Genomic DNA, 14,288 nt, shown 5'->3' with positions numbered 1-14,288 from the left:
CCTTCTTTACAGGGAATTTCAATGGGATGAGATTCCTCTAATATCTGCTCTCCTTAGTTCATGGCCTGGAAAGCTACAATCCAGCAGAATTTTTAAGAAGCTCATGATCGTTGGAGGAGACTTAAACTGCTCCAGTTAAAGTTGACTGGAATTGAAGGATTCCAATGTTACAGCAGTCCTCTCTGTGAAAATTGATGGAGTCTAAGTGTACATTTAACTCATCTCAGTAACTTCATTAAAACTTTGCCAAGACATGCAATTCCCTTAAAACACTTCTCTTAAATATCGTCTCCTCCAGTTATGTGAGCTATGTAAAGCTATGGCTCCTGGGCATGTCCATTTTTCTCTCTCTTCTTACTGATTGTTGATACATGCTGCAAATCCCTCTAGAGCTGGACCCTCCACCCTGCAGCCCAGACAGACAGGCAGACTGTGCCTTACTTGGCTAGGGGCAGACTGTGCCCAACAGCTGAGAATGAAGCAGGAGAGTGAGGGACAGTCACAGCAGTTCTGTCCTCCTCCTCTCGTGCTGTTCGGACTTTGTGGTTTCCAGCACTCTGCAGCTCCCAGCTAAGCAGGTGATCAGAGGTTGACGTCCGCTTCATAATCCTCTCCAGTCTGAACTGCAGTCACTGTCTTTGGGCTGTGGCATATGGTTCTCATCCAGGTGCAACAGTATGAAGTTTTTACACGTCTGATGTATGAGGTGTTGGATTTATGCTTTACAACTTTCAAAGCAGTCTTCAGAAAAACTCTGCACTGGAGGTGATTGCAAGAATAATGAGGAGTTTTGAGTTCCCTCTTGGGCTCATTGTCCTGTGCAGCTGGCTTTTAGTCCACATTCTGCTCTTGCTTACTTAATAGTCTGCTAATTTAAATTATTTGCTCAGTTGCATTTTTAGTTAATGCCTCAAATTCTTCTATAGGCTATTTATCACCTCTAACTTTTGACATTAAGGCTGTTAAAAATGCTATGAATAATTAAGAGGAAAAGTAGATTTGGAGGGTCTGGTGGAAGGTTGGGGGGGGGGATTCTGTTTCCATTTAATTGTCATGCTTCATCAGAAATGGCTTCATTTAAGTGACGCAGTGCTTAAATAGAGTGGGGTAGATCTGCTCTAGCCAGAATATCCCTCAGAACATTCTTTTAGTGGCAGACTGGGGCAATCGGAGCCACTTTATGAGCCCAAAGTCCAAGCAAAGGATAGCTTCCGACCTGCCCGCGCTTTTCATACGAGACTCGATAGCTTTGCTTCTACTGATCCGATCGTGGCCAAGACTGGCGTGCGCGGCGTGCACAGCACAGTGCTGCTGGTCGGCACGACGGATATCCTGGTCTGAGCCCTCTGGCGCTGCACTCGGTTCGTATTGTCAGCTTTGGGAGCTGCAGTTTGCTGGAAAGATGTGACACCTACCGGAAACATCCCTGGGTTTTATGAATTGAATTAATACCCAACCCCCTCCCCTCAATCAATCCTCCCACCCCCGGCAGCAGCACGACGGAGGAGGGCCTAACGGCGGAGGAGAAGGAGCTGCGGGACCGCGAGCGGCGCATGGCCAATAACGCGCGGGAACGGGTGCGCGTGCGCGACATTAACGAGGCCTTCAGGGAGCTGGGCCGCATGTGCCAGGTGCACCTGAAGACCGACAAGGCCCAAACCAAACTGATCATCCTGCAGCAGGCAGTACAGGTCATCCTGGGGCTGGAGAAGCAGGTGCGAGGTAGGGCTCCTGTCCACCGCCACTGGGGGGCGGTAGAGTGCTGACAACTCTGCCTGCATTGCTGTCTGGGCCCTGAGAGCTCTGCCTTGCTTTGTGCTGGGAGTGTGCTGAGGGTTTGTGTGCTGTGCTTTGCTGCAGCTCTCTTCCTGTAATAACCCTTTCTGTTGCTTGTTCTCTCCATCCTTTGTCCTGCACAAGTAAGCCCCATGCCATTTGATTGTCAGATGTTGCAATTTACATTGTAAGGGTTTGTTTTATTTATTTTTTTTGCAATGTGGACTCCACCCAACCACACATCCTTTCCTCCATCCTAAACCTTTTTTGATTCCTTTTGGTTTTTTTCCTGTTACAAAGGCCACATCTACACAGTCAGAATTAGAAATATTGTAGACCTAAACATTCACTGGCAAGATTACTATTAAAAGCATAGTCGTCGAAGGTTACTGGTAGCAATAGAAATAAGCTGAGCTGGGTAACATTTTTCACTTGGTTAACTGTCCATTTTTAAGCTTATGTGCCAAGCTATTTGCAAGAGAACTGTAGTTCCTATATTGTAATATTGATCACCCAATTAAGTTTAAGTTTAAAAGAAAAAGAGCACTCAGTCAGTATTGATGTGCAAAGTTCTGGACGTTAACATGAGAGTCATGCGATTTTGCCAACTAATCTTCATATCCTGGAGGACTCTGCAAACCTGAGCCTGATGGAGCTTCTCTGCCTTGCTGGTCATTGTTTGACCGGTCCATGAAACTCATAAACCTCTGTTTCACCCCCTCAGAGCGTAACCTGAACCCCAAAGCAGCCTGTCTCAAGCGCAGGGAGGAGGAGAAGGTGTCGGGGGTAGTAGGGGATCCCCAGATGCAGCTATCAGGGGGACACCCTGGACTTGGGGGTGAGGGGCACAACCCTGTCAGTCATATGTAACACCCAGGTGAGTGGTGCTTTGAAACTCGTGCGCTGAACCATTCAGTCCCAAGTGTCCACTTGACTGCCTGCGGGAGCCTCTTGTGTTTGTTCAGCTGCTTGAGTTTTTCAGAACCTCTGTAAAATATTTTTTAATTTTGAATTCATCCGTTCGTCATATACAGGAGCCTGTAGCCCATAATCGGCCCCGAACTGGATCACACTGCTGTGCAGTGGGGTTCTGATGCAGTTCCTCCATGACGGGCTGGGCTGCAGTGTCTGCCACTCGGATCCAGGGCTGCTCTTTATGAGCTCATGGAGTCGATCTGGGGATCATTTGACACTTTTCAGAGGTTCTTCAGCATCTGATGATTTAAAGAGACCAAGAAAAACCTGATGCAAAGTCTTTGTCTGGTCTTTCAGATCCTGTGGAGTTTCCAGGGCTCTCAGAAGATGTGGCCTTATTATTATTCTTCCATCATTCTCCTCTGCGTGTTTGTGTTTGTACACCTGTTTGAGACGCACAGAGACATGCACACACCCCCAACACACGTTCTGCCAAAACTGACAGCCAATTTGTCCGCACTCCTGACCGTGACTTACCAGTGCAAATGTGAAGACAACTTTTTTCCTCGTTTTTTTTTTGATGTGTGTAAACATGTATTGGCTTCCATAATCCTATGGAACAGTGGAAAAAGTGTCCCATCGATGAACTCAACCTTTCACTGCCGAGAAACATGAGTATGGATTTGTGCCTAATCCTCACAATTTTTTTTATGATTTGTTAGAGAAACGGACTTAAATATTTGGAACAAAATCATTTTTTTCACATGGAAAAAAACTTGTCAGATGGTTGTAAACCCGAAGTTTTACATACTTTTTTGTTGCATTCCCAGCAGAAATCTTATTTTGGTTCTGAAATGGATCCTTCCCACCTCTCTAACGGATTGAGGATATCAGTGAGGAGACTGAGACACTAACCTCTGATTCTTGGTGCTCAGGGAGAGGTGAGGGAAAAGCCCCACCTTCCTAATCCGTCTCTCTCTGGTTCCTGGGATTGAGACAATTTTATAGATTATTTTTTTGTTTAGAAGTAGTAGTTTTGGTTAATCCCAGCAGTTCTGTACCCTGGTTTTCTGCAGCTCTGGCTGCTGCTGTGCTCTGGACGTTGGCCTTGGCGAAGTGGAGTTCTTGTCGGGGAATACGAGGGCTGGGGGGAGGACTACAGTTCCAGAGTTCACTCCAGAATCATGCCAGTGGAGCACCATAGAGACAGTCCCGGTCAAGAGTGCTGTTGTAAAGTACGCTGTTACACCAGCCAGACTCCTTGACCTCCCAGTGCTCCCTCTTGCCCTGCCACACGTTTGGAAAGATCTCCTCAAACTAATGGCCCTTCCCAGCTCTTTACTGCACAAGAGGAGGAGGATGGCTAAGGATCTGGAGGTGTCTACAGCTCTCATCTGACCCGTCTTTGGATCTCGGACCAACTCGAATTGCCAGCTACACTTGTGCCTCCCACTGTCTTTGTGCAGGGACAGAGTTGTGCTCAGTTGGTGTCTGCCTTGATAATGTTTCAGTGAGCCGCCAGTGAAGAGAAGATTTAACCTCGGCCTTCTTGTGCAGATGTAACTTTTGGATTTGTGCCCCAGTGAGAGATGAGAGGCAGGCATGAGGTCGGTGCCACTCTCATTCAGTGCTGGAATGGAGACTGCAAATTTCATGTGGCTGGAGATGGTTTTTCCCCTTGGTACTGTCAGTTTGCCCCTCGGCTCTGGAGCCGCTGCAGGCCAGGCTACGTGGACCGACGCTGGTGCCAACGCTTGCTCCCAACCTTTGGTCAAGGAAAAAGGGATTTGACGAGGGCAGACATTTTGGTCATTGCCTCTGGATGCTGTTGGAAACTAAAATCGGAGGAGATCTAGAAAGAGTTGAAATATTAGAAACCCCCTCACACACAAACAGGAGCAGACATTTGGGATGGACTCAAAACTGCCATTTTTGCATCTAGGGTAATTTCAACTAAAGCCGAATTGCAATGCAAACCAAACTTTCCTTCCTCCTCCTCCTCCTCCCCCCTTCCTTCCCTCTGACCTCTCCGCCCCTAACCAGTGTGCTGGGTCTTGTTCAGCCATTTCAGTTCACTTCCTTGAGATCGGGTTTCCGAGACTGAACATTGTGCATTTCGGAAACAACAGCAGAACATACAGGAGCTGATATGTCAAGTCGAGCTCATAAGTGCATAACTTGGGAACGTTATTTTATGTAACATGAGCAAAGAAAAAAAATATATTTTTTATTAGACTATACAGTGTAGATTTTTTAAAAATAAAGTTAGTAGCAGGACATATAGAGTGTATTGTAGTAAAAACTAAGAAGTTGAAACAAATGAATTCTTAATTCTCCAGACTGTCATAAGATGGACAGTCGTATCTTTTTTTTTAAAGAAACTGGTTTTGTGTACAAGTGTATAGGCTGTGTGTGTGGGGGGGTTAGGGGTATTCGACCTCTTGTGGTGAAGCTGACAGGAACCTTAAAATGCACAACCTTGAAGGAACAGCACAGCTTGTGTTATTGTAACAGGCCATCAGACTAATTACTTGCTTGGGGTCCTTTTTTTAAATTCCGATCTCTGGTGTGGACTTTTCCAGTTCTGTGATCATGATCAGTGGGGGTTGGGTGAGCCTTAAGAGAACTTTACAACCGTTTTCTTTTTCAGAATGCTGGAAATGTAGTATTAAGTTGAAATGAATAGGAAAAAATGACATTTTCACTTAGTCTGTAATGTTTTAAGGAAGTGAACTTGGTTAAATGCAGCCACGTTTTATCGACTGAATCTGACCTTTTCAGATTTTAAACTTAAAGTAACACATTAAAAACAGGTGCTAAATCAGTTATTTTTTTCAGGTTTGTATGTATAGTTACAACACTGCATCTATACATCTGTATACAATCTCACAGAGATTGAGTTTAATCCAGTCTAGGATGACTGAATTGTATTCGATCAATTAGCAGTGCTGCTGGAAATCACTGGAAGCAATAAGGATTAGTTAGAACAGGATAAACAGGGAGATCTGGTGTCCCAGATGCCACACTTCCCAAATCTGGCCTAGATGCCCTTGGTATGTTCTGTTCAGTATTGACTTTGAATCCTGGTTTGTCAGTATTAGCACCCACCCACCCCCCACAGTAGAACACACTGCCATGCTTTCACATTTTACTGAGCTTTCTTTGGTATCACAGCAGCTAAATTACTGTGGCTTAGGCTGGGGGGGAAAAAAGTCACTCATTTGCAACATTTCTTGCATGAGCTAAAGTTCAGCCTCCATGCTATTATTATTGGATCTAGTGTTCCGACAGCGTTCGGGTGGTCTGGAGAGGGTGGGGGGGTCCTTCGGCTGTGCTTCCGCAGTGCCCACCGGCTTGCAGCACTGTCGCTTCACCACAGGGGTCCTGTCCGCACCGCCGGTCACCTGCTGACCGCCGTGAGGAGCAGTCCTACGCTCTAGAAAGTGTTATTTTTTTTAAAGACAAAAATAATTTAAAATAAAAGCAATAGTGTGGCCTTTTCATTCTCGAGTCTTCTGACGTCATGATAGGAGAGTGATACCTCACCAGTGCCTGACTTCTCAATCTCCTTTTTAAACTTGAGATGTGTTTTGGTTGTTATTTTGTATTGAAGTAAGCCGCGTCCTGCCATGTGGTGCAGCCTACCCTGTGAAATGGTGTGTAAAAGGTGGGTAGAAGGAAGTGGAAGATCTGAAAAATTGGGCATCTTTTTAAAGCATTCATTTTTTTTTAATACCAACATTGAAAGGAAGATGACAACACTCGCGTAAGAATGTTATTGGTTTTGTAGGTTTTTATTTTTTGTATTCAGCTCCGGATTTGAGTTTTCCCTGCTACTACAGGGGATGCACTTGTCCTTGGCGGCCTGTGCAGCCGACAGCGCTGTCCCCCGGCCCAGGAGAGCAGCCCGCCCGTCTGCGAGGCCCGGAGCCGCGCGCCCCAGGCTGGGCCGCAGTGCGTCACCTGCTTTCATCTCAAGTTCTTCCCCACTCGTTGTCAACAGTATTTCTCACTTCCACAATGTTTACATCCTGCAGACCGTACCTGCAGCATTTCAACAGGATAGATATCGTTTCCTGGAGTTCCCCCACCCCAATCTTCAGCTTGTCGTTTTTTGAGTTTCCTGACCAAACTTTTACTCTCAAACTGGCTTCCGGGACGAGAGCCCTATTGAGCACATCAGAATGCGGTTTTGCATGGTGACAGAAAAAGGAAAATGTGTTATGGTTTATAATTTTGTTTTGATTAAAACTACAAAATGGTCAAGTAAAAAAAAAACATTTCAATTATCTTTGCAATTATCTGCAAACAAGCAACTGGTGAAAAGTAATCTTGACCTGGACAGAGGTATTTCAGAATTTTCTTCTGAATGTATGGATATTTTTTTCTTTCAAAACCCTTTTTAATGACAGCATGAAATATCTTAAGGTATTGTTTTGCCTAGTTTCGAGATTAAAAGTTTGGATATTACCGAAATGTGGGAGTATTGCAGACGTTCTTGGCTGATGTCATTCGTACATCGATCAAGAGGCAGCACAAGTAGGACCGTGGGTCGTGGGGTGCGGGGACGTCACAGTCTCCGCCCGTACCCCCTCTTCTCAGCAGACCCTGGCGCCTCCAGCTCTCGTGTCATGGGGGACACACCTGCAGTCTGCTGCTGTTCTCAGAGTGCCTCCAGTCCCAGACTTTTTATTTTTTATATATAAAGTAGCTATTGAGATCTGTCCTGTATATAACAGTAATGTAGCAATAAATGTGCCATTTTTAATAACAGAAATATACCTTTTTTTCCAATGTCTGTCTTTTGAAACTTGTATACTTAAAAGTTGAAAGAAAAAAAACTTGTAATAAAGGTTTTACTTTAACCTGAGAATCGTGGAACCTGTGATTGTTGTTACATCAGATCTTAGTTTGCTTTCCGCTGGGTGTCCGACAGCACAAGAGCAGCGATTCCAGTGCCTCATGGAGCTTGAAGGCTCACAGTCACTTGCGTTAGAGGGTTGGGAAACCCCTTTTCTTGTAGATCCACGAGTTACTGTATCGTACTCCGAAGAAAAGACCATTCCACATTTTACAGCACTCCGCTCGTTTCTCACAGCTGTCCGTCTCCGAGGTTGCCCTACATCTCCCACATACATAGGATCTGGGCTATTGTGAAGGTTTTGTTGGAAAATGAAATGCCTATTTTGCGCTTTCTCGTGCCCGCTTCCTTTTAGTCGGGTCCTCATCTCAGACTCCTGTTGGCAGGAATTCTGTCCAGCGTTCATGCGGCCGGTCCCAGACTATTAACGCCAAGAAGGATTTCCGAACCGCTGCAGGGTCCGTTCCGCCGGGTGGCCCGAGTTTGTAAAAGATTGTAGTGTCAATTTTGCACCGTGTCTTAGTTTAACTTCCGTTTGTATGCTTTACTGCTTTCAGTAGGAATTATCCTAACATGTAACAGCTCCACCTCTGCAGGATACATTTTCCTTACTGTTCTTAGTCCAGTCAGAAATGGAAGCAGACACTCGTGTACAGTATACCGCCTCGGCGCTGGTTCAGTACGGCCAGCAGTACTAAATGCTGTCGGCAGAGGGCGCTGTTTGCTTAAGTATTGAGCAGAAATCTACAGACGGCTACTAATGTATACAAACGGGGTAAAAGATGCAGATTCTAATCTACAGTGTTGTTATTCGTGTATAACAATCTTAAAGTATAGTACTGATTAAAGTTCACAGATTCTAGTCAGAGCTTGAGTGAGCTCTAAACAAAAACAACCATTCGAGGCGGAACGCTAGTCCATTCACACTGAGAAATTATTTCGGGACGCGAATTAATCTCGGCAGCATCTGAGATTAAACCAAGGCCACCCAGTGAAGACGCACGAACACGCAGACTCCTTCCACAGATGCGGATCGAAGCCAGCACTGCAACGAGTCGAGACACAGCCAATAACCGCGCCCTAAACAGCATAATTTAAGAAAAATACATTTACAAAATGTGGAATTTTAAAGCGTTCTTAATTTGTCTCGTTTACTTCTTGTTTTCTAATGTACTCTACCATTTCTTATATCATTTGTGAATCGATTTTTTACCCATGAAAATAAAAGGCAATACTATAGACAACAACTACAACAATAATAATAATATAGCGCTTTGAAAGGCACATTACTTTAGAATTGCTGAAACCTAAATATGGAGTTTCAAGTTATCTTTTTAAAGGGTTTTAATGACAGACTTACCATGTTTTAGAGAATTTGCACTTACACAACGGGTACAGAAATTGTTTCACTGCAGTTTTTAAAGAAGGAACTCTCAGGATAAACACAGCCAACGTACAACGTTATTTGTATTGATTTTTTTTATATTAATTGCAACAAGGAAGCGCCTGGAGACGTTGGACACAGTATGTGAAAATCTGGTAGCATGCAGTTGTACACAGCCCAGAGAATACTGCGTGATTAATAGTGTGATCCGGTATCTTACACTTACAATTATATATTTTATACAGACTAATATGTATTTCTTTCAAAAGAATTGAAGAGAACATTTATGGAGAAGGAATCTGGTCCGCAAAATACGTTTATCGCATATTTGTATTAAAGGAACAAGTAACAGGTTTATTCCATGCTGAAAAAGAAGAAGAAAGAGAACACAACGTTTCGGCCGTGGAGCCTTCTTCAGGTGATATTTATATATTTGTATTAAAGGTTGTGATCTCACACAAAACAACCTAAATTTCCTTTCAACGTTAAGATTCGCCTTGTGCTTTAAACTAGTCCAGATAATTTTAGGGTAATAATAGCTCCAACATAAATTAATGAGTGTTTTAAAGAATTTGTTAAAAGAATTTGTTTTAAACAGACGAAGGAAACAAAAAGGTCCGGCGAGCTTGTCGTTTCATATCATGAACACTTGAGATCTGTCCTGATCTGTGCCTGTGAAAAAATCGTTTACATTTTGAAAAAAAATAAATCGAACGAGTTTATTTCATAAATGAATTTAGTTGCAATGAAGCTGTTTTTTTTTAATAACACATAAAAGAGCGAAATCGATCGTTGTCTTCAGGCGCTGCTGAAGACGGCCCTCGGGGTCCTCGGGCCGCCATTTAAGGCATGCGCGAGGGACAGCGGAAGGTCAGCGCTAGAAATGCTCAGCAAGCTGGTCGGACAGAGATACGTCCAGATCGCCAAGTCCTGGTAAGGTCGGAGCTTTGCGTGGGGAGGGGGACCAGCGTTTGTGTTCATGGCCTCGGGGGGTTCTGTGGCTCCGAGATGAGCGCGGTGTCTCCTCCGTCCTGCGAGCCGGGGTCGCTCGCTGGCCCGGGGCAGGGAGCGCCGTGACCGGGCCGCCGCTGCAGGAGCAGCACCGCGGTCTTCTCGTGGGGAAAAACACGCGAAACAAGTGTCGAGAGTCCACGGCCAGGGGAGGTGCGTGTGTCGCGCTCACCAGTGCTAGTGTTTTGCTGATATTTCAGAGTTCCCTGGAGCTGTCTGGCGTGTGACTATCTGGCCGCTGTGGCCTTGTTAAAATGCAGTTTATATATAGGACGTTACAGACGAGGATGCTATTTGGCAGTTAAAAACGTGTTGATGCGATGATCTCATCCAGTTGCTTGTTTAAATAAATCGGGATATCGGCTTCAACAACAGGGCTGGGCGGCTTGTTCCACACTCCCACAACCCTTTGTGTAAAGAAGTCTCTCCCGCTCCGAGATTTAAATCTACTTCACAGCAAACCGTCTGGTATTGATTCGTCTCTGGCAGAGATCGAGCTAGTGCTTCTGCGTTCATCTTAGCTCCGTGGGGGCCAGCTCAACGCTGCGCAGTTCGCCGTCTTCTGTGGTTCATGCTTGTGTCACACCGAGTCGGGGGTCTGCTTGGCTGATGGAGGCGCTGGAGGGGGGTGGGAGCGGAGTCCGTCTTAATCTAAAATCAACACGACCGGTCTTGGTATCGGTCTGACCTTTGATCTCGCTGTGGGGACGTGCTGAGCCCCGACTGTCTCTAAACACCGGCTGTTTCTGCGCACGGAGCTTGTTCTGGCTGTGCGATCAGGGCAGATGACTACAGTAGTCTCAATTTTATATGCAGCTTCTCTGAACGTAGGCACTAGTTTGCTGCCCTTATAAGCACATGGAAGGGACGAGGGGTTTGAAGGAACATGGGCAGTAGAGAACGGGCCTGGCCCTGACATTCGCGGGGCTCCAGACTGCGACAAAAATAAGAATTGGCGACAGTAGCTCAACATCTAGTCGCCATTAGCGACAGACGCCAAAGCTTTGTGTCGATATGTGGTCAAATTCCATCTGGTGATGAGGCGGTACGCAGTTCCGTCTTGAGCTGCAGGCCTTGACGTCCTCATCGCAGCACACGGCGGTGCCTGCTGGTGAAGGGTAGCCGGCTAAGAAGCTAGAACAGGGGCTGCTGCCAGCGTCCCCCGCGCTGGCTGATGCGCTAACGGCGGCGAAGCGTGACATGACAGTCTGATGCATCTCCCTCCCGCAGTGGGTCCTTAAGCTTCAGGGCGGCCGGCGCATCTGAACAGCCGTCTGTCTAAATCGAGCGGTTTAAGCGAATGATGTATTGCGACTTTGGTTCTAAAGCCGGTTGGGAAGCTGCAGGGAAAACTGGAGTTTTTTTCAAAGGGAAGCATCATTTTATTTTTTTTTAAAGAAACGGTTAAAAAAAACAAACCACGGAGGGGGTCCGAAGCCTCGAAATGCTCGTGCTTGTCGTGAGGGCGAGGTGTACCCCAAGACGGACACCGTTAGCCCGCGCTGTGTCTCGCGCCGGCGACAAAACAGCCGAGAAAGACCTGCAAACGAAATTGAATGCGTGATCGCCCGCGAGGAAGGACCGTTCACAAAACATGCCTCCCGGATCTTGATGATGATGATGATGATGAAGAACGGAATGGATGCATCAAAGTCATGATAACGGCACCGCATGTGCTGCGTGCATTGCAGACGAACTGGAAGACTGCTCGTCGAGGGCCAGTTTGCAGACATGTCCTGCAGTAGTTTGTGGGAGCTCATCTTGAGCACAGAGCCCTACTGTACAGATTTCAGGAAGGTTGTGCAGGTTTAGTCCAGATCGGGCTTGCGCTTGCCCGTATCGGCTGCACAGTGTGAACGAGGCTTTTCTGCACCAAACGGATAATAAAATCGAACACGGGCAATTCACGTAATATCTCAAGGTCGGAGGACTTCATCAGGATCGGCTCCGGAGGCCCTTCAGTTGAGCAGTGCGATCCCGAGCCCTGTGTGAGGCGCTGGCTCAGCTCGAACAAGGGGGCTCCTCTTCCTCAGTATACAGGATGGCCACGCGACATTGACTCATCCTCTGATGAGGAGACACTCCATTTGTGACTGTATGTAGTTCGAACGCTCTGACAAAAACAGCACGTGGCTTTAAAGTTTGAACAACGGACCAATCGGCCGTCGGAGGTCGGGCACAATGCAGGAGGGCGGGAATCGGGCAGTAAAAGAGGAGGACAGACCTGCAGGCAGAGCACGGAGGACGCAGTGAGTCTTTATTAATAGGAACTTGGCCACTTAAAGACATTTGGCTCCTAAAATGTTTAATTTTTAGTCTGGAGCCCTGCATTAGGTAGAACTCTGGATACAGGTGCTCTGGGGGCAGGGGACTCTCTGAGCTTTGGGGCGCAGCAGGAGGAGACCCCGTCGCCCGTATAATGTAGATGAGCTTGGGGGAGAGGAGTCAGGCGAATGACGGTTGTGAGGTGGGGGGGGGGGGGCAGACGTTCGGACTGTGGACTGAGCGCTGTGGGGCAGCGATACCTGGATCACGTGTTTCTATGGAGATCTGCCTGGTGACCCCTGGACAGGTGTGTGTGCGTGCGCGTTTGTGCCCTAGACAGGTGACCCCTGGACAGGTGTGTGTGTGTGTGAGTACACCCTAGACAGGGGACCACTGGCTGGAAAACTGTGGTGTTAGGTGGTGCCAGATCTCATGGCTCCACAGTGCTCAGGGCTGATTGAGTTGAGAGTCCCTTACAGGAGAGAGAGAGCAGTAATGAGTGCGTGGCTCTGGGCTGCTCGAGAGTCTGTGTGCCCGGGCCATGCAGCCTGTCCTGACCCACCCTCCCTCTCTCCCCCCGGCAGGGTGCCCACACTGGTGGGCTGGGGCTCGGTGGGGGCGGTCGGCCTGGTCTACGCCACAGACTGGCGCCTGCTCCTTGACTACGTGCCCTACATCAGGGGCAAGTTCCAGAAGGATGAGTAACCATGGAAACCGTGCTGTTAGCAAGGTGAGTGTGGGCGCCAGGGGTGGAGCAACATCACCCTGCAGCTCCCAGCTGGCCGCCCACTGGAGCCCAGCAGGTGTGAGCCTGGTCAGTACCTGGAGGGGAGACTCCTGGGAAAGCTGAGGTGCAGCTGGAAGAGGTGTTAGTGGGGCCAGCAGCAAATTTCCCCCTGGCCTTTATCAATCATGGCCTCCTAATAACCCCCATCTCTGAACTGGCTTCATCACTCTGCTCTCCTCCCCACTGAGAGCTGGTGTGTGGGGAGCGGACTGGCGCATCATCCAGGTGGGTGTGGAGAGGATCCCCATTCCCTGTGAAGAGCTCTGAGTGGAGTGTCTAGAACAGCGCTATAGAAGTGTGAGGAATATTATGGGTGTTTGATCAAGGAAGAGGCAGGCAGGAGTCAGGAGAGCTGCTGGCTCCTACAGTCTGCCCCTCCAGAGGGCACACAGGTGCCCCCTCTGTTCACGTGCTCACTTGGCAACTTGCACGCATGCTACTCTGACAATGGTGCAGACGGACACTCAACAGATTCCCAGTAAGCCTGAGGGATGGGCTTGAATCCAGGCGGATCTCCGGTTCGCTGTCCTGCTGCCGAGTCTCGGTGAGGCTGTCCGCTCTGCTCTGACACCTGTCCTTCTGTCCGCGCAGGTGTGCGGCTCCGTGGCACGGCAGCCCCCCCCCAGACCACAGGCACTCTGGGCTCCGACCCCCCCGGGACAGAGGGACATGAACCTGTTTGACTGTTCACTTGTGTTTTGATTTGTTCTCTTCTGCTGTTTATGCCTGTATTAAACTTTTCGATCAAACCCACGTCGTTCTGGAGTCCCTCGTTTTTGGTTTTTTTTTCCCTTTTGCAGCCATTTTGGACAGCTCTGTGGGACAGCGAGCAGAGCTGTGCTGGGTGTCGGAGAGACGACGGGTGCTTTTACTGCATGAGCCCGGTCTGCTGCTGCTTTACTTGTAAGACTTAGAGCTGGTGGGAGGAAGGCATTAAACCTCTTTTTCCTCAAGTTAAATGCAAATGTGAGTGTCTGTGAAACGGCATGAGTGCATATCGGAAACATTATCTGCTGCCTGCGCGTTCTTGCAGAGTTCTGTGCTTTTAGACCTGGGGGTGTTGGGAGCAGTGAAAGCTGGACTGGGAGCTACAGTAGGGGACTGGTGCCCCCTGCCCCCTTGCTCGTGGTGGGGCTGTAGACCAGCAGTGAAGCTGTCTTATCCTCCCCTGTAGGCCAGGGACGGTCTGTCCGTTTCTCTTCCCTTCCTCCCCGGCCCACTGCTCCTGGCTCTCACGCCAGCCACCGGCGCTGCTGCAGCTGGTGACATCATCGGCCAGCTGTCCCCCC

The 14,288-nt window shown here is 47.9% G+C and overlaps 2 protein-coding genes across 14 annotated transcripts in view; both read left to right on the top strand.

Annotated features, from left to right (window-relative positions):
- Window positions 1-7,560, top strand: part of tcf3b (transcription factor 3b) — a 42,176-nt gene extending 34,616 nt beyond the window's left edge. For 10 of the 13 annotated variants that reach the window (XM_088907924.1, XM_088907920.1, XM_088907918.1 and 7 more), the window contains 2 exons: window positions 2,501-2,653; window positions 3,049-7,560. In XM_088907924.1, the coding sequence (XP_088764050.1) occupies window positions 2,501-2,646 (146 nt within the window). In that variant the 3' untranslated portion in view covers window positions 2,647-2,653; window positions 3,049-7,560. Of the gene's footprint in view, window positions 1-1,492; window positions 1,723-2,500; window positions 2,654-3,048 lie in introns of all 13 variants that reach the window. The other 3 variants (XM_088907926.1, XM_088907925.1, XM_088907921.1) reach the window with 2 other exon arrangements.
- Window positions 7,561-9,773: 2,213 nt separating this feature from the next.
- Window positions 9,774-13,752, top strand: uqcr11 (ubiquinol-cytochrome c reductase, complex III subunit XI). Its single transcript, XM_088907916.1, has 3 exons — window positions 9,774-9,869; window positions 12,797-12,942; window positions 13,591-13,752. Exons 1-2 carry the CDS (start codon window positions 9,820-9,822, stop codon window positions 12,915-12,917), a joined length of 171 nt encoding a protein of 56 aa, XP_088764042.1. The 5' UTR covers window positions 9,774-9,819; the 3' UTR covers window positions 12,918-12,942; window positions 13,591-13,752.
- Window positions 13,753-14,288: the final 536 nt, after the last annotated feature.

This window comes from Atractosteus spatula, chromosome 28 (assembly GCF_055471065.1).
Source record: "Atractosteus spatula isolate fAtrSpa1 chromosome 28, fAtrSpa1.hap1, whole genome shotgun sequence".
Classification (NCBI taxonomy): domain Eukaryota; kingdom Metazoa; phylum Chordata; class Actinopteri; order Semionotiformes; family Lepisosteidae; genus Atractosteus; species Atractosteus spatula.
Note: the sequence above shows the minus strand (reverse complement) of the source record. Positions and strands in the feature narration are given on the sequence as shown.